The sequence below is a fragment of the Electrona antarctica genome (assembly GCF_951216825.1).
Source record: "Electrona antarctica genome assembly, chromosome: 12".
NCBI lineage: Eukaryota > Metazoa > Chordata > Actinopteri > Myctophiformes > Myctophidae > Electrona > Electrona antarctica.
This window is the reverse complement of record NC_136793.1, coordinates 4,590,729-4,616,171: the sequence shown is the minus strand read 5'-3', so window position 1 is coordinate 4,616,171 and position 25,443 is coordinate 4,590,729. Positions and strand designations below refer to the sequence as shown.

Below are 25,443 nucleotides of genomic sequence, written 5' to 3'. Positions count from 1 at the left end.
ATGTGATTATTTTGGGGGTCCCAGCCTGAAAAGGTTGAGATTGAGAACCCCTATATAGGCTATAGAGTCTAGCGTATAGCATAGCGTGGAAACGGAGCGGAATTCAGAATGAGGGAGTTAGTTTCTGATGAATTGAGCACGTGAGGACCCGGACCCCAGTGGAAACAAGCCGAAAACGGGCTTTTCTGCATATGTTTCATCATTTTAGCAGACCTTATAGGTGCCTGCATGTCCTTGCAAGAGAGAGAGAGAGAGAGAGAGAGAGAGAGAGAGAGAGAGAGAGAGAGAGAGAGAGAGAGAGAGAGAGAGAGAGAGAGAGAGAGAGAGAGAGAGAGAGAGAGAGAGAGAGAGAGAGAGAGAGAGAGAGAGAGAGAGAGAGAGAGAGAGAAGAGAGAGACTCACTACGTTGCCTCACCTGAGTGAAACAACAAGGCGAGTCAGTGCTGAGTGGAAGTGGAACAAAGTGGACACCAGCCCATAGCAGCGCGCCCCCGTTCGTTCCACGCACGCACGCACGCACGCACGCACGCACGGCCAATTAAGACCGAGCGGAGCGGACCTATAGCGGACAGTCATTCACTCGAATCGATCCTCTGCGAAGATCCGATCCGCACATCATCTTTCTGTGCTCTGGAGAGAGAGAGGCGCGTAAACGCCAATTTTTGCTATATATTTCGCCGTCGTCGCTTGATGTTGATTCTAAATGGAGCCGCATGGAACAACCCCGTGGCTCTGGTGGTGAAGACGGGAGGAGTTCGTGCGTCAAGGGGAGCGCACTAATCCAACAAGTGGATTGGTGAATTCTCTCCTCCAGAGCAAACGGTGCGTTTCGTTGCGTGGCGGTGGTGCATGTAGCTATACGCGGGCTCATGGTGTGCTCGACTCGGCTTCTTGATCGGTCTTCCCCGCGCTGGTGAGAGAAATAAATAACAAGCGCAACCGCGGTCCTTGCTAATTTTGTTTTAGCTTGAGAGAGGTGTGTGTGTGTGTGTGTGTGTGTGTGTGTGTGTGTGTGTGTGTGTGTGTGTGTGTGTGTGTGTGTGTGTGTGTTGATTGGAATGGAACCGTGATATCATGCGCATTGTCTCGGTCTGAGCTGTGGTAGTTTCTCTCTCTCTCTCTCTCTCTCTAACTGAGGGATGTGGGGAGAAGTTCCCTGACCAAAAAGAAACAAAAGAACATTTCAGTGGATATATTCTAATTTCTACAGAATTCAACGCCTGGTCCCCCGCGGCGGCCACACAACCACCACCACCACCACCACCGCCTCCCTCCTTATCGAACGGCGGAGTTTTGGCGTCTTTCATGGACTCGCCTCGCCTGCCTTGCCTCGGTGGTGGCAGCGCTGCGGGGGGAAAGTTGGGATCTGAAGCAACGCTGCTAGACCTCTCCATGTGAGGAGCTGCTCGCGGGGCCCGATCGAGGGGGCAAGCCCAAAGGTCGCAGCCAAGCCAGCCAGCCAGCCCTCTGCAGCCCTCTGCAGCCCAGGCTGCAGCCCAGCCCAGCCAGCCACCATGCCGATGCACCCGGTCACCGCGAAGTTGATGTACCGCGGAATCTGCACCATACCTGACATGCTCGCCTACAACGAGCCCGTCACCCTGCCCGAAGACGAGGTGGAAGGTGAGAGAGATGAGCCATAATTCATTAACCACCTTTAGACCGAAGGAAAGCGTAAACCGTTGTGGTAAACTTTATATAGCTGTTGAAAAATAGCAGATCTACGAGCTTGTAGAGCTTGTATATATTCTGTTTTATTTCTCAGCGACCGTTTTCAAATTCAAATGTTTGCTTCTGGGAGGTCCCTGGAACAACATTTTTTGAGATGGAGGTTGATGATTCTTTGGGGTTCCTTGACATGAGCGCGTTAGAGAGAACCACTGACATAGAGTTTTGTTTTTGTTTTGAATGGCGTTAGTGTTTAGAAGGCATTTGTAGAATCTGGTCTCAGGTCTTTAATGGGTTCATGCGAAGGCTGTGAGGGAACTCATGTCTGCGGCAGGCAGGCAGGCAGGCAGGCAGGCAGGCAGGCAGGCAGGCAGGCATGTATACAGGCAGGCAGGCAGGCAGGCAGGCATGTATACAGGCAGGCAGGCAGGCAGGCAGGCAGGCATGTATGTATACAGGCAGGCAGGCAGGCAGGCATGTAGGCAGGCAGGCAGGCGGTAGAGAGAGTGAGATGTTTACCTGGCTGTTTGTTATAGTCTATATGTGACTGTTTTATGTAGACCACAATGTGTTGTTCTTATAGACCTCCTATGGCCTATAAAGCGTTCTGTCTTCACCTGCGGGTGGACTTTACTCCAAGAGGCGCGCGGTCAGCACCATGGACAGCACCATGGTCAGCACCATGGACAGCACCATGGTCAGCACCATGGACAGCGGTCAGCACCATGTGGACAGTGGTCAGCACCCTGGACAGCGGCAGCTCTATGTACACCAGAGCGACTATTGTTGTTGTCAGAACAGAAGCCCCGCAGAAGATTAAAACAAAAACAATCACATTATGTATTATTTAACAGGGTGTGTTTTAAGATGATGATAATAATTATAATAATAACAATTATTATTATATTATTAATAATATCATTATTATGCGTTTTTAATTCCCTTCTGCAGCAGTCAAATACAATGTCAAATACAACTCCTATATGAAAGCACACATGAGCTGTTGGCTATATATACAGTACAGTATACAGTAGGCTACCACGCAGAGAGTATTTTTATCCCATTCAGGCCTGACGTCAAAATAAAAAAAAACGTTCGCTCTGAAAGAATATATATTCCAAGATTTGTGCCGCATGTTCACGAATTTTCAAAAATAGCAGACCTACAAGCTCATAGCGCGCCACTCGGTGGCGCGCTATGAGCTTGTAGATCTGCTATTTTTCAATGGCTATAACGTAATGCTTAGTTAAAACACCAAAAGGGGTTCCCGTCCAGAATGGGTTATCCTACTGTGATCATTAGGTCCCACGCAGGCAGGCAGGCAGGCAGCAGAGTGCTGCTCATGCACACGCCTGCGTGGATCTGATGCGTGTGGAGGAAACGTGGCCGCAGGCCCTTCATTCACTTCAGCTTTTGCATTTATATATCCTCAAAATGCAGGTGTTTTTCCATAGTTCCATATATATGTTTTCTTTTGCAGATCATTCCGATTTCAGACTGACACTCATAGACACTTGTTTGCCTTTTCACCTCACAATGCTTCACATCACAATGCAGATTGATTGATTGATTGATTGATTGATTGATTGATTGATTGATTGAAATATTTATTAACAGTTTGCAGAATTACAATACATTTCAAGCACAAACTCAATACAAAGACTGTTAACTGTGAATGGACGACCCAATTAAGCATTACACTTGTTTACAAGAGGGTCCACCTTGTTCAATTCATCGACACATTTAGAGACGTACAAATATACACTTCTATGTACCGGTAGTCAAAGAACAGAACAGGAATTCATCATAGAGGAGGTAAAAAAGGGGGAAAACACATATACAGCGAGGGAGGAAAGGGGTGGATGGGGGATTCAGATTTTACAGGGGCCAGTTTCGAATTGCAGCCGTCCGTATAGGTGCCTTGGGATTTGCTTGTCTTAATGACTGTTGGTAGAGCGTTCTACATTTTGGTGGCATAGGAGCGAAATTAATTTAGTCCCATGTTTGTGCCGAATCTGGGCTGCACATGGTTTGTTGAACTCCCTCTGGTGTTGTGGGTGTGGACTTCGGTAACATTAAGGAAGTATCTAGACAGGTACATGGGTATCATGGTGATGTAGCGAATCTTGTGGACCAGACCCATTGCAAGATGCTGTACTCTGTCGTCGACCCTAAGCCTTTCCAGCCTGTCAAAGTGGGCAGGGGTGAGGTGGCATCTGCTATTTAAAAAAATCACACCTGTGTGAACTGAGTGGTGTAAGGTCTTATATAGCCTGATCAGCTGTGGTCTGACGTAATGTCTGAGGTAATGAAATCACACCCGGGTGAACTGGGTGACCGTAGCAACCATGCTAATTTTTTGAGCACAGACAGACAGACAGACAGACTAACAAAGCCAGTTGTAGGAGTGGTTTACACCACTCAAAAATAAATCTGACACCCTCATAGTTTTTGAGTGGTGTAAACCACTCCTACAACTGGCTTTGTTAGTTTACGTGTCTGCCCGTACCAAAATAAATCAAACCCGTGTGAACTGAGTGGTGTAAGGTCTTATATAGACTGATCAGCTGTGGTCTGACGTAATGTCTGACGTAATGAAATCACACCCGTGTGAACTGGGTGACCATAGCAACCGTGCTCATTTTTTGAGCACAGACAGACAGACAGACAGACAGACAGACAGACAGACAGACAGACTAACAAAGCCAGTTGTAGGAGTGGTTTACACCACTCAAAAATGAGCATGGTTGCTATGGTCACCCAGTTCACACGGGTGTGATTTCATTACGTCAGACATTACGTCAGACCACAGCTGATCAGTCTATATAAGACCTTACACCACTCAGTTCACACGGGTGTGATTTTTTTTAATGAAATTACATGTTGTTCTACAGCTGGTTCAGAGGGCCAAGACAAACGTCTGGTTTGATGGAGGTTTCTAATGGTCACATCAGTACAGCTATATGGTATACATGACTCTACAAGCTCAAAACGCATCGCAATGCGACGTGTTTTGCACGACTGTGGCTCAAGAGGTAGAGCAGGTTGTCCAATGATCCATGGGTCGGCGGTTCGAATCCCGGCTCCTCCTGTCTACATGTCGAAGTGTCCTTGGGCAAGACACTGAACCCCAAATTGCTCCCGATGTGCTGGTTGGTACCTTGCATGGCTTCCGCCGCCATCGGTGTATGAATGTGTGTATGAATGGGTGAATGTAATGCACAATCTATGTAAAGCGCCTTGGATAAAGGCGCTATATAAATGCACCATTTACCATTTACCATTTTGTAGATCAGCTATTTTTGCTACGGCCTGTATATGCAATGTGGCCCTCTGGAGTGAGTGTGGAAATATAGTGGCCCTCTACGTCGTCAAAGTTGCCCACCCCTGGTATACATGTACAACTGCTCCAATTCAATGCATTTGCTTTTTATTCAGAATCAGTCACACTGATTCCTCCCCCCCCCCCCCCCCCTCCCCTCCCTGTGCAATGCAGTTTATTGAGACCCCATTCATATTCACTCTGTCACGCCATCGCTCACGTTGACGTAAACACGGGAACAAAGATCATAAACAAACTTGTCCCACAAAATTAACATAATATAGAAACTACTAGAATATGCATATATCTGCATATCTGAGGTGCAGGCAGGGCCCGCCGGCGTCATCTTCACATTTACATGTTCGTCATCTAAGAGAGAGAGAGAGAGAGAGAGAGAGAGAGAGAGAGAGAGACGCAGTGATGCCCCAAGACCTTGCATGATCTGCAGCTGTCATACTGTACACTGTGCCCAGTGGTGTAAAGCAGTGGTTACGGGGACCCTATAGGGGTCCTTGAGAGAGTTCCAGGGGGTCCCCAGCTAAATGATAATTATAGGAACCAAATGGACCCATATGGGTCTGTAACAAGCTCATAGCGCGCCACCGAGTGGCGCGCTATGAGCTTGTAGGTCTGCTATTTTTTTTTTTATAATTCAAAATTGTATTTGTTTTTCAAAATCGTACAAAATCTAGGTTCAGTACAAAGCAGCATTACAAACATTACAACATACCTTACAGATAGCCAGTCCAAGAAACATAACAGTTAAAATAAAAAATAAAAAGAAGAAAAATAACAAGGAAATCATTTAAGGTTCATATACATCCAGAACTCATCCCATGTCTCTTTCATTTTACTTTCTCCATCTACCCTGCCCAACATATATTCATATGATGTTATTTTGATCATTTCTTCATTCCATTCTTTAAGCCCAGGTGTTCTGGGGACCTTCCAATGACGCAACAGTATTCTGGCAGCGGTAACAAGTCCAACCTTTATAATAGTGAAATAATTTTTAGATATGCCAGGGACAGCAGTTCTGTCCCCTAATAGACAGAGCCGCGGATCTCTGGGCAATGTCAATCCCACCCATTTCTCAAGGAATTCCAGTACCCTACACCAGAAAGGGTATACTATGCGACAGTCCCAAATCATATGCATATATGTGCCAATTTCTTCTTTGCATTTCCAACATGTGTTATTATCCGCGATTCCCATTTTAAGTAATCTAGTTGGTGTAAAATAATATCTATGAATTCAGTATAAGATTATTCATAGGTCTGCTATTTTTGAAAAATCGAAGAACGACTGACATAGAAACATAGCTTTTTCAGAAAACTGTCAGGATGTAGAAGACATTTTTAGAAGCTGATCTCAGGTCAAAATGGGTTAATTCAAGTGAAACCTGCAGGTTCCTTGAAATTAAACGGGTTGAGAATCACTGCTAGAGCCGTAAACATCTTCTCTTATGGGGGTCCTCGGCGTATCTTTTCTAATGGGGGTCCGCAGGCTAATGAGTGTACATTCGGGGGTCCTTGACATGAAAAGGTTTGGGAACTACTGGTGTAAAGTAACTATAAGTATATTTACTTACTTACAGGTACAATTTTGAGGTATTTGTACTTGTTTCCAATTATTTTACTTTACTCCACTACATCTCAGAGGCAAATACTGTACTTGAACTCCACTACAATGATATGAAAACTTCACTATAGTCACTATAGTTACTTTGATTATTGTCACAAAACATATACATGAAACACTTCAGCCCTATATACATTTCAGCCATTTGACAAGTAGGCGCATTGTGATCTTGTAGAGCTGCTATTTTCAAAATATTTGTACACATTTGAAAACTTGAAATGGGAGCGTAGCGAGTACTTTTTTTAAAGTGGTGCAACCACTTCCTTAAGTGACTGTGTGTGTGGGTGGCTGGCTGGGTGGCTGGCTGGCTGGCTGGGTGGGTGGCTGGCTGGGTGGGTGGCTGGCTGGGTGGGTGCGTCTGAGCACGAAAACAGCATGGTTGTTTTTACCACCTGTGCGAAACCTAACACACACAAACACACGCACATATTAACTGTATATATGGTGATTTCGGGTGTGCCAGTACAGTACAGTGACAGTACAGTACAGTAGAGGGTACAGTAGAGGGACCCCCACACGGTAACTGTCATTTCTCAACCGTTTCGGACGCGGGGCGGTTCGCCGGAATCGGGCCAGCACCCTGGGTGCGTTCCTGTGGGTCTGGACCCCCAAATTGAAAGATATAGGATATGCCAGGGACCCCCATAAGAGAAGATTTCTACGGCTCTAGCAGTGATTCTCAACCAGTTTAATTTCAAGGACCCGCAGTTTGATGTGCTTTTTAGTCTACGGACCCCCCATTTTATGGCATTTCTATCTCTGGGACCCCCAATTCATATTGTAAAATCAATGTTATTTTAACTCTGAGAGTGTACAAATGGATTAACGGGTCCATTTGGTTCCATGTGTACACTCTCTGAGTTACAGACCCATAAGGGTCCATTTGGTTCCAAACTATCATTTAGCTGGGGACCCCCTGGAACTCCCCCAGGTACCCCTGTGGGTCCCCGGACCCCACTTTGGGGACCACTGATGTATGCACACAGTGACGCCATGCATGGGAGCCCAATGGTGATAGGCTGCTCCTCCACCTATAGCCCAATGGTGATAGGATGCTCCTCCACCTATAGACCAATGGTGATAGGCTGCTCCTCCACCTATAGCCCAATGGTGATAGGCTGCTCCTCCACCTATAGCCCAATGGTGATAGGCTGCTCCTCCACCTATAGACCAATGGTGATAGGCTGCTCCTCCACCTATAGCCCAATGGTGATAGGCTGCTCCTCCACCTATAGCCCAATGGTGATAGGCTGCTCCTCCACCTATAGCCCAATGGTGATAGGCTGCTCCTCCACCTAGCCCAATGGTGATAGGCTGCTCCTCCACCTAGCCCAATGGTGATAGGCTGCTCCTCCACCTATAGACCAATGGTGATAGGCTGCTCCTCCACCTATAGCCCAATGGTGATAGGCTGCTCCTCCACCTATAGCCCAATGGTGATAGGCTGCTCCTCCACCTATAGCCCAATGGTGATAGGCTGCTCCTCCACCTATAGCCCAATGGTGATAGGCTGCTCCTCCACCTATAGCCCAATGGTGATAGGCTGCTCCTCCACCTATAGACCAATGGTGATAGGCTGCTCCTCCACCTATAGCCCAATGGTGATAGGCTGCTCCTCCACCTAGCCCAATGGTGATAGGCTGCTCCTCCACCTATAGCCCAATGGTGATAGGCTGCTCCTCCACCTATAGCCCAATGGTGATAGGCTGCTCCTCCACCTATAGACCAATGGTGATAGGCTGCTCCTCCACCTATAGCCCAATGGTGATAGGCTGCTCCTCCACCTATAGCCCAATGGTGATAGGCTGCTCCTCCACCTATAGCCCAATGGTGATAGGCTGCTCCTCCACCTATAGACCAATGGTGATAGGCTGCTCCTCCACCTATAGCCCAATGGTGATAGGCTGCTCCTCCACCTATAGCCCAATGGTGATAGGCTGCTCCTCCACCTATAGCCCAATGGTGATAGGCTGCTCCTCCACCTATAGCCCAATGGTGATAGGCTGCTCCTCCACCTATAGCCCAATGGTGATAGGCTGCTCCTCCACCTATGCCCAATGGTGATAGGCTGCTCCTCCACCTATAGCCCAATGGTGATAGGCTGCTCTTCCACCTATAGCCCAATGGTGATAGGCTGCTCCTCCACCTATAGCCCAATGGTGATAGGCTGCTCCTCCACCTATAGCCCAATGGTGATAGGCTGCTCCTCCACCTATAGCCCAATGGTGATAGGCTGCTCCTCCACCTATAGACCAATGGTGATAGGCTGCTCCTCCACCTATAGACCAATGGTGATAGGCTTCTCCTCCACCTATAGCCCAATGGTGATAGGCTGCTCCTCCACCTATAGACCAATGGTGATAGGCTGCTCCTCCACCTATAGCCCAATGGTGATAGGCTGCTCCTCCACCTATAGCCCAATGGTGATAGGCTGCTCCTCCACCTATAGCCCAATGGTGATAGGCTGCTCCTCCACCTATAGTGCAATGGTGATAGGCTGCTCCTCCACCTATAGTGCAATGGTGATAGGCTGCTCCTCTCAGAGTTAAATTAACATTGATTTTACAATATAAATCGGGGGTCCCCGAGATAGAAATGCTGTTAAAGTCCGTAGACTAATGCATGTCAAACTGGGGGTCCTAAACGGGTTGAGAATCACTGCTAGAGCCGTAAAAATCTTCTCTTATGGGGGTCCCCTGGCGTATCTTTTCAAATGGGGGGTCCGCGGGCTAAGTGGTATCAATTTGGGAGTCCTTGCATGAAAAGGTTTGGTTACCACATGAGGTGGAGCGGCGAGTGTACTTGTAGAAACATTTCATCTCCTCGTATGCAACACGCCTCAACAAATACGCCTGTCAAGTCAGTCTACTGGAATAGGTCTCATGTTAGACCCTCATGTTTTTTTTTTTCTCATTCAATTTTTTATTTGTTTTCTGATCAAGCAAAAACAGCATAATCATTTTACAGTATACAAAATTGAACTCAAAACACTCACTCGCACGCACGCACGCACGCACGCACGCACGCACGCACGCACGCACGCACGCGCGCACACACACACACACACACACACACACACACAAAACCCCCTCCCTCCCCCCCATCCTATTCACAGAATAATCAACCCACAACACATCCATTACATCACCGGGTCAGTAAGTCTATGGCCGTTTTTAGGAGAAAAAAAACCTATAGTTCCACATGCTTAAACAATGATGAAATTTTGAAATAGTTGCCTTGTATAGGATGTTAATGGTATGGTCACATATTATGCTAATTATACTCAAATTGTTCAACGTGCAACTTTTAACAACCAAACTGAATTTCATCCATTAGGCCCATATAGATATTATTTCTATCATAAACAGTTTACATTAATCACCATTTCTGGGTTCATGTAATTTCCAGGAGACTGTCTTCTGTGACGGGGCCATATTTGATCCCCCTGTGTGACTGTGTCTAATGATAGATAATGGGTTTGTGTGTGTAGAGAACAGCTAATGAGTTGTATTATTATGTGTTTGTGCCACGGTGTAATTGTCTCCACCAGGCCGAAGGCAGAGAGTATGTTTTATTGTCTCCACCAGGCCGAAGGCATGAGGAGAGAGTATGTTTTATTGTCTCCACCAGGCCGAAGGCATGGGGGAGAGAGTATGTTTTATTGTCTCCACCAGGCCGAAGGCATGGGGAGAGAGTATGTTTTATTGTCTCCACCAGGCCGAAGGCATGGGGGAGAGAGTATGTTTTATTGTCTCCACCAGGCCGAAGGCATGGGGAGAGAGTATGTTTTATTGTCTCCACCAGGCCGAAGGCATTGGGGAGAGAGTATGTTTTATTGTCTCCACCAGGCTAAAGGCATGGGGAGAGAGTATGTTTTATTGTCTCCACCAGGCCGAAGACATGGGGAGAGAGTATGTTTTATTGTCTCCACCAGGCCGAAGGCATGAGGAGAGAGTATGTTTTATTGTCTCCACCAGGCCGAAGGCATGGGGAGAGAGTATGTTTTATTGTCTCCACCAGGCCGAAGGCATGGGGAGAGAGTATGTTTTATTGTCTCCACCAGGCCGAAGGCATGGGGGAGAGAGTATGTTTTATTGTCTCCACCAGGCCGAAGGCATGGGGAGAGAGTATGTTTTATTGTCTCCACCAGGCCGAAGGCATTGGGGAGAGAGTATGTTTTATTGTCTCCACCAGGCTAAAGGCATGGGGAGAGAGTATGTTTTATTGTCTCCACCAGGCCGAAGACATGGGGAGAGAGTATGTTTTATTGTCTCCACCAGGCCGAAGACATGGGGAGAGAGTATGTTTTATTGTCTCCACCAGGCCGAAGACATGGGGAGAGAGTATGTTTGTCTCCACCAGACCGAAGGCATGGGGGAGAGAGTATGTTTTATTTTCTCCACCAGGCCGAAGGCATGGGGGAGAGAGTATGTTTTATTGTCTCCACCAGGCCGAAGGCATGGGGGAGAGAGTATGTTTGTCTCCACCAGGCCGAAGGCATGGGGAGAGAGTATGTTTTATTGTCTCCACCAGGCCGAAGGCATGGGGGAGAGAGTATGTTTGTCTCCACCAGGCCGAAGGCATGGGGAGAGAGTATGTTTTATTGTCTCCACCAGGCCGAAGGCATGGGGAGAGAGTATGTTTTATTGTCTCCACCAGGCCGGTGTGGGTGTGAGTCTGTGTGTCCGTGTGTCCGTCCGTCCGTCCGTCTGTGTACAGCTAATCTCCGGCACCGTTAACCCGGTCGATGCCAAATTTTGCACACACATACACACACACACACACACACACACACACACACACACACACACACACACACACACACACACACACACACACACACACACACACACCCTGGATGCAATGAACCTCTCCCCCACAACCACCTGTTATAGCGCCACCAACAGGTGGATTTTTGCAAAACACATTTTTAGAACAAAATGCCTCAAATCATCCAATTAGCTCTTCGCTAAGTCCCACCCAAGCCCGTTGTTGGCCAATACCACGTTAGCGACGGTTACTAGGTTAGGATCCTGGTCAAGCTTTCAATGCTGGTCAAAATGGTTAAGCAGTGTCAATAAATATATTTGCTGTACAGCATGTGTGGACCTCAGAAAGAGGGTTTGTTTTCTTACTTTGTTATGAGCAAACTAGTCCATTCCATGAATTATTTCGCTCCGTTGTGCAGTTTAATAGTACATATTAGAAACAAATCACACCTGTGTGAACTGAGTGGTGCAACTGCACATTTATTGTTATAGTTACTAACCATAGCAACCATGCTTGTGTTTTGGTCGCTAACCATAGCAACCATGCTCGTTTTTTTGGTACGAACAAACACGGGTACAAAGCCAGTTGTTGGAGTGGTTTGCACCACTAAAAAATAGGCTCTCATTTACTTCCATTGTTTGATTGATTGATTGATTGATTGATTGAAGAATTTATTAACAGTTTGCAGAATTACAGTACATTTCAAGCACAAACTCAATACAAAGGCTGTTAACTGTGAGTGGACGACCCAATTAAGCATTACACTTGTTTCCAATAGGGTTCAAATCATCAAAACATTTAGAGACGTACAAATAGACACTTCTATAGACAGAACAGGAATTCATCATAAAGGAGGTAAAAAGGGAAAAGAAACATGAGTGAGGGGAAAAAAAAGGGGTGGGCGGTGGTGGGGGGGATTCACGTTCAGCTCCGTTAATTTGTTTGTTTTCCTTGGAGTAGCTGCGGGGAAACGGCTCTCAAAAGTCCCTCTTTTAGCACATAAGCGAACACTAAGCTGATTCTGACCGTTTATGACATCAGGAAAACTCATGCGGTTTTATTTTTAATAAAAAATGTCAACGTTGTCTTGTTTTTGTTTTGACTTCTGTGTTGCCACATTGTGTGAGAGAACTAAGCCAACCCACCTCCAAAAACAAGGCAACTCTTAAAGCCAAATCAAGAAAAACAAGCCAAAACAAAAATAATATGACCATATATAATCCTAATACAAATATTGTATGCATGTATCATTATAAATACTATGTAGGCCTATGTCTATGATAATTAATGTTTTGGTAATGTATTACACTAATTATTAGCCTTAAGCCAAACGTAGCGGAAAATAAGCAGACTTGGCAACCCTGACAAGTTTGTGTGGAAAGAAGACTATAGTGTGTGTGTGGTATAGTGTGTGTGTGGTATAGTGTGTGTGTGGTATAGTGTGTGTGTGGTATAGTGTGTGTGTGGTATAGTGTGTCTGTGGTATAGTGTGTGTGTGGTATAGTGTGTGTGTGGTATAGTGTGTGTGTGGTATAGTGTGTGTGTGGTATAGTGTGTGTGTGGTATAGTGTGTGTGGTATAGTGTGTGTGTGGTATAGTGTGTGTGTGGTATAGTGTGTGTGTGGTATAGTGTGTGTGTGGTATAGTGTGTGTGTGGTATAGTGTGTGTGGTATAGTGTGTGTGTGGTATAGTGTGTGTGTGGTATAGTGTGTGTGTGGTATAGTGTGTGTGTGGTATAGTGTGTGTGTGGTATAGTGTGTGTGTGGTATAGTGTGTGTGTGGTATAGTGTGTGTGTGGTATAGTGTGTGTGTGGTATAGTGTGTGTGGTATAGTGTGTGTGTGGTATAGTGTGTGTGTGGTATAGTGTGTGTGTGGTATAGTGTGTGTGTGGTATAGTGTGTGTGTGGTATAGTGTGTGTGTGGTATAGTGTGTGTGGTATAGTGTGTGTGTGGTATAGTGTGTGTGTGGTATAGTGTGTGTGTGGTATAGTGTGTGTGTGGTATAGTGTGTGTGTGGTATAGTGTGTGTGGTATAGTGTGTGTGTGGTATAGTGTGTGTGTGGTATAGTGTGTGTGTGGTATAGTGTGTGTGTGGTATAGTGTGTGTGTGGTATAGTGTGTGTGTGGTATAGTGTGTGTGTGGTATAGTGTGTGTGTGGTATAGTGTGTGTGGTATAGTGTGTGTGTGGTATAGTGTGTGTGTGGTATAGTGTGTGTGTGGTATAGTGTGTGTGTGGTATAGTGTGTGTGTGGTATAGTGTGTGTGTGGTATAGTGTGTGTGGTATAGTGTGTGTGTGGTATAGTGTGTGTGTGGTATAGTGTGTGTGTGGTATAGTGTGTGTGTGTGGTATAGTGTGTGTGGTATAGTGTGTGTGTGGTATAGTGTGTGTGTGGTATAGTGTGTGTGTGGTATAGTGTGTCTGTGGTATAGTGTGTGTGTGGTATAGTGTGTGTGTGGTATAGTGTGTGTGTGGTATAGTGTGTGTGTGGTATAGTGTGTGTGTGGTATAGTGTGTGTGGTATAGTGTGTGTGTGGTATAGTGTGTGTGTGGTATAGTGTGTGTGTGGTATAGTGTGTGTGTGTGGTATAGTGTGTGTGGTATAGTGTGTGTGTGGTATAGTGTGTGTGTCTACCTTCATAGCCATGGAATTGTTCCGAAAATCTTTCCTTCTCCTTCCTTCCTTCCTTCCTTCCTTCCTTCCTTCCTTCCTTCCTTTCTTCTTCCTTCCTTTCATACATAATGACCCCTGGTCCTCACTAGACTCTATAGGCCACACAACGCCTGATTTACACTTCGTCGTGTGACCGGCGTCACTCACTGAAAAAGGCAGAGCTACAAGCTCAGCACGCACGTTGGATGCCACTCGTTGTGAGCCTGTAGATCTGCTATATACCGTCGTACGACAGAGCATACTATATATAGGTTTAAGAAGTGGGACACTGGGACAGCCCTGCAGGCCATGAATGAGTTGCTTGTCTGGGCCAATTTGGTGGAGTTACGGCCCTCAAGTGCCTTGAGAGGAACACACGTGCTGCCCTGAGGGGCCGTCAATTGGACGGTGATGGAATTAATGCGTGTGTGTGGATGACAGACTGAGTCTGGTGAGGAATCCTTCAGCCACGTCGGGCACACTAGGGCCCTGGTGTATGGGCACACTAGTGCCCTGGTGTATGGGCACACTAGGGCCCTGGTGTATGGGCACACTAGGGCCCTGGTGTATGGGCACACTAGGGCCCTGGTGTATGGGCACACTAGTGCACTGGTGTATGGGCACACTAGGGCCCTGGTGTATGGCCACACTAGTGCCCTGGTGTATGGGCACACTAGTGCCCTGGTGTATGGGCACACTAGTGCCCTGGCGTATGGGCACACTAGTGCCCTGGTGTATGGGCACACTAGGGCCCTGGTGTATGGGCACACTAGTGCACTGGTGTATGGGCACACTAGTGTCCTGGTGTATGGGCACACTAGTGCCCTGGTGTATGGGCACACTAGTGCCCTGGTGTATGGGCACACTAGTGCCCTGGCGTATGGGCACACTAGGGCCCTGGTGTATGGGCACACTAGGGCCCTGGTGTATGGGCACACTAGTGCCCTGGTGTATGTATGGGCACACTAGTGCCCTGGTGTATGGGCACACTAGTGCCCTGGTGTATGTATGGGCACACTAGGGCCCTGGTGTATGGGCACACTAGTGCCCTGGTGTATGGGCACCCTAGGGCCCTGGTGTATGGGCACACTAGTGCCCTGGTGTATGGCCACACTAGTGCCCTGGTGTATGGGCACACTAGTGCCCTGGTGTATGGGCACACTAGGGCCTTGGTGTATGGGCACACTAGGGCCCTGGTGTATGGGCACACTAGTGCCCTGCATGGTGTATGGGCACACTAGTGCCCTGGTGTATGGGCACACTAGGGCCCTGGTGTATGGGCACACTAGGGCCCTGGTGTATGGGCACACTAGGGCCCTGGTGTATGGGCACACTAGTGCACTGGTGTATGGGCACACTAGGGCCCTGGTGTATGGCCACACTAGTGCCCTGGTGTATGGGCACACTAGTGCCCTGGTGTATGGGCACACTAGTGCCCTGGCGTATGGGCACACTAGTGCCCTGGTGTATGGGCACACTAGGGCCCTGGTGTATGGGCACACTAGTGCACTGGTGTATGGGCACACTAGTGTCCTGGTGTATGGGCACACTAGTGCCCTGGTGTATGGGCACACTAGTGCCCTGGTGTATGGGCACACTAGTGCCCTGGCGTATGGGCACACTAGGGCCCTGGTGTATGGGCACACTAGGGCCCTGGTGTATGGGCACACTAGTGCCCTGGTGTATGTATGGGCACACTAGTGCCCTGGTGTATGGGCACACTAGTGCCCTGGTGTATGTATGGGCACACTAGGGCCCTGGTGTATGGGCACACTAGTGCCCTGGTGTATGGGCACCCTAGGGCCCTGGTGTATGGGCACACTAGTGCCCTGGTGTATGGCCACACTAGTGCCCTGGTGTATGGGCACACTAGTGCCCTGGTGTATGGGCACACTAGGGCCTTGGTGTATGGGCACACTAGGGCCCTGGTGTATGGGCACACTAGTGCCCTGCATGGTGTATGGGCACACTAGTGCCCTGGTGTATGGGCACACTAGGGCCCTGGTGTATGGGCACACTAGTGCACTGGTGTATGGGCACACTAGTGTCCTGGTGTATGGGCACACTAGTGCCCTGGTGTATGGGCACACTAGTGCCCTGGTGTATGGGCACACTAGTGCCCTGGCGTATGGGCACACTAGTGCCCTGGTGTATGGGCACACTAGTGCACTGGTGTATGGGCACACTAGTGCCCTGGTGTATGGGCACACTAGTGCCCTGGTGTATGGGCACACTAGGGCCCTGGTGTATGGGCACACTAGGGCCCTGGTGTATGGGCACACTAGTGCCCTGGTGTATGGGCACACTAGTGCCCTGGTGTATGGGCACACTAGTGCCCTGGTGTATGGGCACACTAGTGCCCTGGTGTATGGGCACACTAGGGCCCTGGTGTATGGGCACAATAGTGCCCTGGTGTATGGGCACACTAGTGCCCTGGTGTATGGGCACACTAGTGCCCTGGTGTATGGGCACACTAGTGCCCTGGTGTATGGGCACACTAGTGCCCTGGAATATGGGCACAATAGTGCCCTGGTGTATGGGCACACTAGTGCCCTGGTGTATGGGCACACTAGTGCCCTGGCGTATGGGCACACTAGTACCCTGGTGTATGGGCACACTAGTGCCCTGGTGTATGGGCACACTAGTGCCCTGGTGTATGGGCACACTAGTGCCCTGGTGTATGGGCACACTAGTGCCCTGGTGTATGGGCACACTAGTGCACTGGTGTATGGGCACACTAGTGCCCTGGTGTATGGGCACACTAGTGCCCTGGTGTATGTATGGGCACACTAGGGCCCTGGTGTATGGCCACACTAGTGCCCTGGTGTATGGGCACACTAGGGCCCTGGTGTATGGCCACACTAGTGCCCTGGTGTATGGGCACACTAGGGCCCTAGTGTATGGGCACACTAGGGCCCTGGTGTATGGGCACACTAGGGCCCTGGTGTATGGCCACACTAGTGCCCTGGTGTATGGGCACACTAGGGCCCTGGTGTATGGGCACACTAGTGCCCTGCATGGTGTATGGGCACACTAGTGCCCTGGTGTATGGGCACACTAGTGCCCTGGCGTATGGGCACACTAGTGCCCTGGTGTATGGTCACACTAGTGCACTGGTGTATGGTCACACTAGTGCACTGGTGTATGGGCACAGTAGTGCCCTGGTGTATGGGCACACTAGTGCCCTGGTGTATGGTCACACTAGTGCACTGGTGTATGGGCACACTAGTGCCCTGGTGTATGGGCACACTAGGGCCCTGGTGTATGGGCACACTAGGGCCCTGGTGTATGGGCACACTAGTGCCCTGCATGGTGTATGGGCACACTAGTGCCCTGGTGTATGGGCACACTAGTGCCCTGGCGTATGGGCACACTAGTGCCCTGGTGTATGGTCACACTAGTGCACTGGTGTATGGGCACACTAGTGCACTGGTTTATGGGCACACTAGTGCCCTGGTGTATGGGCACACTAGTGCCCTGGTGTATGGTCACACTAGTGCACTGGTGTATGGGCACACTAGTGCCCTGGTGTATGGGCACACTAGGGCCCTGGTGTATGGGCACACTAGGGCCCTGGTGTATGGGCACACTAGTGCCCTGCATGGTGTATGGGCACACTAGTGCCCTGGCGTATGGGCACACTAGTACCCTGGTGTATGGGCACACTAGTGCCCTGGTGTATGGGCACACTAGTGCCCTGGTGTATGGGCACACTAGTGCCCTGGTGTATGGGCACACTAGTGCCCTGGTGTATGGGCACACTAGTGCACTGTTGTATGGGCACACTAGTGCCCTGGTGTATGGGCACACTAGTGCCCTGGTGTATGTATGGGCACACTAGGGCCCTGGTGTATGGCCACACTAGTGCCCTGGTGTATGGGCACACTAGGGCCCTGGTGTATGGCCACACTAGTGCCCTGGTGTATGGGCACACTAGGGCCCTAGTGTATGGGCACACTAGGGCCCTGGTGTATGGGCACACTAGGGCCCTGGTGTATGGCCACACTAGTGCCCTGGTGTATGGGCACACTAGGGCCCTGGTGTATGGGCACACTAGTGCCCTGCATGGTGTATGGGCACACTAGTGCCCTGGTGTATGGGCACACTAGTGCCCTGGTGTATGGGCACACTAGTGCCCTGGCGTATGGGCACACTAGTGCCCTGGTGTATGGTCACACTAGTGCACTGGTGTATGGGCACACTAGTGCACTGGTTTATGGGCACACTAGTGCCCTGGTGTATGGGCACACTAGTGCCCTGGTGTATGGTCACACTAGTGCACTGGTGTATGGGCACACTAGTGCCCTGGTGTATGGGCACACTAGGGCCCTGGTGTATGGGCACACTAGGGCCCTGGTGTATGGGCACACTAGTGCCCTGCATGGTGTATGGGCACACTAGTGCCCTGGTGTATGGGCACACTAGTGCCCTGGCGTATGGGCACACTAGTGCCCTGGTGTATGGTCACACTAGTGCACTGGTGTATGGGCACACTAGTGCACTGGTTTATGGGCACACTAGTGCCCTGGTGTATGGGCACACTAGTGCACTGGTGTATGGGCACACTAGTGCCCTGGTGTATGGGCACACTAGTGCCCTGGTTTTTTGTATGGGCACACTAGGGCCCTGGTGTATGGGCACACTAGTGCCCTGGTGTATGTATGGGCACACTAGTGCCCTGGTGTATGGGCACACTAGTGCCCTGGTGTATGTATGGGCACACTAGGGCCCTGGTGTATGGGCACACTAGTGCCCTGGTGTATGTATGGGCACACTAGTGCCCTGGCGTATGGGCACACTAGTACCCTGGTGTATGGGCACACTAGTGCCCTGGTGTATGGGCACACTAGTGCCCTGGTGTATGGGCACACTAGTGCCCTGGTGTATGGGCACACTAGTGCCCTGGTGTATGGACACACTAGTGCACTGGTGTATGGGCACACTAATGCCCTGGTGTATGGGCACACTAGTGCCCTGGTGTATGTATGGGCACACTAGGGCCCTGGTGTATGGGCACACTAGTGCCCTGGTGTATGTATGGGCACACTAGTGCCCTGGTGTATGGGCACACTAGTGCCCTGGTGTATGTATGGGCACACTAGGGCCCTGGTGTATGGGCACACTAGTGCCCTGGTGTATGGGCACACTAGTGCCCTGGTGTATGGGCACACTAGTGCCCTGGTGTATGTATGGGCACACTAGGGCCCTGGTGTATGTATGGGCACACTAGTGCCCTGGTGTATGTATGGGCACACTAGGGCCCTGGTGTATGGGCACACTAGTGCCCTGGTGTATGGGCACACTAGTGCCCTGGTGTATGGGCACACTAGTGCCCTGGTGTATGGGCACACTAGTGCCCTGGTGTATGGCCACACTAGTGCCCTGGTGTATGGGCACACTAGTGCACTGGTGTATGGGTACACTAGTGCCCTGGTGTATGGCCACACTAGGGCCCTGGTGTATGGCCACACTAGGGCCCTGGTGTATGGGCACACTAGTGCCCTGGTGTATGTATGGGCACACTAGTGCGGCAGTGCCCTGGTTTATGTATGGGCACACTAGGGCCCTGGTGTATGGGCACACTTGTGCCCTGGTGTATGTATGGGCACACTAGGGCCCTGGTGTATGGGCACACTAGTGCCCTGGTGTATGGGCACACTAGTGCCCTGGTGTATGTATGGGCACACTAGGGCCCTGGTGTATGTATGGGCACACTAGTGCCCTGGTGTATGTATGGGCACACTAGGGCCCTCGTGTATGGGCACACTAGTGCACTGGTGTATGGGTACACTAGTGCCCTGGTGTATGGGCACACTAGTGCCCTGGTGTATGGGCACACTAGTGCCCTGGTGTATGGGCACACTAGTGCCCTGGTGTATGGGCACACTAGTGCCCTGGTGTATGGCCACACTAGGGCCCTGGTGTATGGCCACACTAGGGCCCTGGTGTATGGGCACACTAGTGCCCTGGTGTATGGGCAGACAGACTGTATTGGCCAGGGAATGGAACAGAAATAGACCTTTTATTGAACGTGGCCGGGTACCGGAGTTCCCCGCGCGTGAGCGTGAGAGCATACTGTATGTGCACGCACGCACGCACGCACGCACGCACGCACGCACGCACGCACGCACGCACGCACGCACGCACGCACGCACTGAGATTATCAGGCAAATGCTTTTCAATGCCGTGGCTGATGAAATTAATTGAAAAGAAAGTAAGATGATTAGTTGGTTGGTTTCAAATCCCAAAAGATGACCCTGCATGTGGCATGATATGAGCCTTGAAAACTCAGGTCCCAAGACGGGTACAGGCTTTATATTAGTTCCGGCACTATTATTGGTCCGACAGTCATTAGACCGACAACCTACCTCAAACCCTAACCTAACCATAACCGCAAGCACGGGAGCAGTGTGTCGACACAACATGTTCGAGCGCTCATCCATCATAATTTTCGACCGCGGTCGAGATCGTGGATTTCACAATATTACGCCAGACTTCCCGGTCTTTCATTGCCATCCCCAGTTCCTGCTTACTGATGCCTGTGTCCCTATAGCGATGACATCAGGGAACGACAGTTTTCTACCTCTGGTCTGCTTTGAGGCAGGACTCCAGAGAAGAAGGGAAGATATAACCTCATTGTCAGCTCTGTAGCAGTGGCCGGAAAACTGTGTTCTTCTGGATCGGACTATAGTGGAGAAACACAGGGAAGGTTGTCGTATATTAGATTAGTTGATGGGTGGCTCTTCCAAGACAGATTTTGCGCTCTCATTAGAAGGCGGGTGTAAGTGCCATCCAACCGTTTCTCTAGTTTCTGTTCAAGCGCTAGTCTGACCGCTGTTCCCGCATGTCGGACTAATGCTCTGTTGGAATGAGCATGGGATCCCCCCAAGACACATGCTGTAGAGCAGTTTGATCTGACATGCCCCTCCACTCTTCTCCGTTGTGTTATATAACTGTTCTTGCAAGACAGTTATGTCTTCACTCTGTCATCTGCATGATTATTATAGTATTGTAATCTGCACCATGGGACCAAATTGGCATGCATATACAATTCAGAGCTTTATTCTCAAAACATGACGCTCTATATTTTGCGCACAGACAGACAGCAGCGCAATGAAAATGACGCCTGCCCGCATGTTTCGGCACCATTTATTTGCTATCGACTTCAGTAGGGGGGGGGGGGGGGGGGTTAGATTTGGGTGTTTGGGGATCATAATTGAAATGTATTTCCTTCTCTACGCCAACCCCAACCCCCGTTTCCCATATTTATTTCTCCATCTGTGCGTTTAATTTATATTGAACCCTAAGGCATTTTGAAACAGGCACCCTTTCAATTTTGACTTTGCTTAATGAGTCAACTCGACTGGTATATTGGCTTTCTGCAGTCATTCTGTTCCAGAATGAAGTGAACCGCTCAACCATTACAGCCCATATCAGTGTCAGCTTTTTGCTGCCAGACCAACTAAGCAATGGGATGCTTCGGGGAACACAGGGGGAGAAGGGAGGGGGGGGGGGGAGGGGGTGGGGGGGAGAGAGAGAGAGATATGGAACCATTCCCCATATCAGGCGGTGGTCCGTCTTCAACCGCTTATCCGTAGTCGGGTCGCGGGGGCAACAGCTCCACCAGAGACTTACAAACTAAACAATGTATATCCTATTATTAATAATTGAAATCAAACACTCACCAATCTAACTAAACATGATTTCTTTCATAATCACTGCTGCCTTCAATTTATTTTTAAAGCTTGATGTATTCTCTATGTTTATAATATGTGGCGGGAGCTCATTCCAATGTGCTCCTGCTCTATACATTACTGTTCTCTTAAGTGCATTTGTTCTAGGTATTAAAGGTGGAGTAAAGTGACGACCAATAGCCTGTCTGGTGGCATAGCTATGTCGTATATATATAGTATAGAACCATATAGTATATGGTTATATCGATATGTATATTTCGATATAACCTGGGCACAATTTAAATCAATTTAATAAGCAGAGGGCGCAATCGAGTTAACCCATTCTGGGCGGGAACCCCTTTTTGTGTTTTAAAGCATTATGTTATGCTTTAGCTGTTGAAAAATAGCAGACCTACAAGCTCATAGCGCGACACTCGGTGCCGCGCTATGAGCATTTTTGAAAAATAGTGAAAATAGTGAAAATGTTTGAATATATATTCTTTCAGAGTGAACGTTTTTAACTCAAATCTTTGCTTCTGAGGGGTTCCTGGAACAACGTATTTTCAGATGGGGGGTCGGCGACCGATTACATATCATTTGTGGGGTCCTTGACATGAAATATGGAGCACCACTGATACAGAAACATGAGGTATTTCAGAAAACTGTCAGAATTTAGAAGATTTCTTTTCAATTTCAGGCCTAAATGGGTTAAACTACCTCATGCGTTGACGCGTGTAGTGGTGGTGGGGGCAGGAAGAGCACAGAAGAAGAATAACTTTGTGTTTTAAAAAAATCGTGAAATATGGTATCGTGAACCTAATATCGTGATTGGAATCGTATCGTGAGTCGAGTGCATGGTTCGTTACATTCCTCAGTATGACCGTTCAAGTGGTTCAGAACAAGTGCAGACTATATGTGACCAGATTTGACTGAGAGCCTGCCATCACGCAAACTCCAGCTTTTCACTATTTTCAAAATGAGTTAATAGCACATGCAGACTCTTAACATACTAGAGCATGTCTGAAATAAGGGTCAGAGCTGAAATCAGAGCTTAAACATGTAGCTAGGTGTAATGTTAGAGACCACAGAAGACATGTAAATATGAAATAAATGCTTAAACATGTAGCTAGGTGTAATGTTAGAGACCACAGAAGACATGTAAATATGAAATAAATGCTTAAACATGTAGCTAGGTGTAATGTTAGAGACCACAGAAGACATGTAAATATGAAATAAATGCTTAAACATGTAGCTAGGTGTAATGTTAGAGTCCACAGAAGTGAACCTTTCAAGCCGGTTTTCTCAACTCGTTGTTTTCTGCAAGGCATTACTCTATAAGCCATATCTCCAAAACTGGTGGGTCAAACTGAACAACCAATATGTCAATTTGAAGCTATGATTCCCTGCTTTCATATGACATGTACAAAAAGAAAATCCCAAAAAATCCAATGGCAGTCCCTCAGTCAAATTTAGTCACATTATGACGGAAACAATAGACGCACCGACGATCTTCGATTTGCGGTAGAAACGTTACATTTCTTCCCATAGGATGTTTAATCCATTCTGGACGGTGAACCCCTTATGGTGTTTTTAAGCATTATGTTATGCTTTAGCTATTGAAAAATAGCAGATCTACAAGCTCATAGCGCAGCACGCGCTACGAGCTTGTAGGTCTGCTATTTTTGAAAAGTCGTGAATATCTGTGGCGCAAATCTTTGAATATATTCTTTCACAGTGAACGTTTTTAACTCAAATCTTTGCTTCCGGGCGGGGGGGGGGGGGGGGGGGGGGGGGGGTCAGGGGGGTCCTGACATAGAAACATAGGTTTTTCAGAAAACAAAGATATTTGTCTAAATGGGTTAAACAGCCTTTGTGTGCAGTGAGATTGTGAGTACGTTGTCTCAGATGGGAAGGTCTCTGTGGCGTGAGAGGAAGGTCTCTGTGGCGTGAGAGGAAGGTCTCTGTGGTGTGAGAGGAAGGTCTCTGTGGCGTGAGAGGAAGGTCTCTGTGGCGTGAGGGGAAGGTCTCTGTGGCGTGAGAGGAAGGTCTCTGTGGCGTGAGAGGAAGGTCTCTGTGGTGTGAGAGGAAGGTCTCTGTGGCGTGAGGGGAAGGTCTCTGTGGCGTGAGAGGAAGGTCTCTGTGGCGTGAGGGGAAGGTCTCTGTGGCGTGAGGGGAAGGTCTCTGTGGCGTGAGGGGAAGGTCTCTGTGGTGTGAGAGGAAGGTCTCTGTGGCGTGAGAGGAAGGTCTCTGTGGCGTAAGAGGAAGGTCTCTGTGGCGTGAGGGGAAGGTCTCTGTGGCGTGAGGGGAAGGTCTCTGTGGCGTGAGGGGAAGGTCTCTGTGGTGTGAGGGGAAGGTCTCTGTGGCGTGAGGGGAAGGTCTCTGTGGTGTGAGGGGAAGGTCTCTGTGGCGTGAGGGGAAGGTCTCTGTGGTGTGAGGGGAAGGTCTCTGTGGCGTGAGAGGAAGGTCTCTGTGGCGTGAGAGGAAGGTCTCTGTGGCTTGAGAGGAAGGTCTCTGTGGCGTGAGGGGAAGGTCTCTGTGGCGTGAGGGGAAGGTCTCTGTGGCGTGAGGGGAAGGTCTCTGTGGTGTGAGAGGAAGGTCTCTGTGGTGTGAGAGGAAGGTCTCTGTGGTGTGAGAGGAAGGTCTCTGTGGTGTGAGAGGAAGGTCTCTGTGGCGTGAGAGGAAGGTCTCTGTGGTGTGAGGGGAAGGTCTCTGTGGTGTGAGGGGAAGGTCTCTGTGGTGTGAGGGGAAGGTCTCTGTGGCGTGAGAGGAAGGTCTCTGTGGCGTGAGAGGAAGGTCTCTGTGGCGTGAGAGGAAGGTCTCTGTGGCGTGAGAGGAAGGTCTCTGTGGCGTGAGAGGAAGGTCTCTGTGGCATGAGAGATGGCTTCGATCCAGAAAGATGTCAGCCATGCAGAGGCAGAGCTTTGACAGAGTGAAATGTATCCATTTTGACAGAGGTGTGTGTGTGTGTGTGTGTGTGTGTGTGTGTGTGTGTGTGTGTGTGTGTGTGTGTGTGTGTGTGTGTGTGTGTGTGTGTGTGTGTGTGTGTGTGTGCGTGTGCGTGCGCGCGTGCGTGCGTGCGTGTGCGTGCGTGCGTGCGTGCGCGCGTGCGTGTGCGTGCATGCGTGCGTGCGTGCGTGCGTGCGTGCGTGCGTGCGTGTGTGTGCGTGCGTGAGGACCAAGTGTCCCCACAAGTATACATCATATAGTGGCCGTGGTTTTCTGGACCCACTGAAAACTCTCCAATTAATTTCCCCCCCCCCATAGAGATTTACACAAATATTTATATAAATTATTCTAAACCTAGAATCAAGCCATCCAGGATCCTGGTGAGTCACGACCATAAAACCTTTGAATCTGTGAAAGAAATGTAAATGGAAAAAATGCTAAACAAAGGTTATGTAATATATCATATAATTAATTATTCAAACATTTATTTTCACAGAATCAAAGGTGTTGTGGTCGTGACTCACCAGGATCCTGGATGACTTGATCATATAGGCTTAGAATAATTGATATAAATATTTGTGTAAATCTCTATGGGGGGAAAGTGAATTGGAGAGAAAACCAGGGCCACTGCTACTGTACATGCTGCTACTGTACATGCTGCTACTGTACATGCTGCTACTGTACATGCTGCTACTGTACATGCTGCTACTGTACATGCTGCTACTGTACGTGCTGCTACTGTACGTGCTGCTACTGTACATGCTGCTA

The 25,443-nt window shown here is 49.0% G+C and overlaps 1 protein-coding gene across 1 annotated transcript in view; it reads left to right on the top strand.

Annotated features, from left to right (window-relative positions):
* Positions 1–1,502: 1,502 nt before the first annotated feature.
* The window catches only part of cabp7a (calcium binding protein 7a), a 123,350-nt gene continuing 99,409 nt past the window's right edge, over positions 1,503–25,443 (top strand). Inside the window, exon 1 of the mRNA XM_079517163.1 lies at positions 1,503–1,623. Within this exon, the coding sequence (XP_079373289.1) occupies positions 1,515–1,623 (109 nt within the window). The 5' untranslated portion in view covers positions 1,503–1,514. The remainder of the gene's footprint in view (positions 1,624–25,443) is intronic.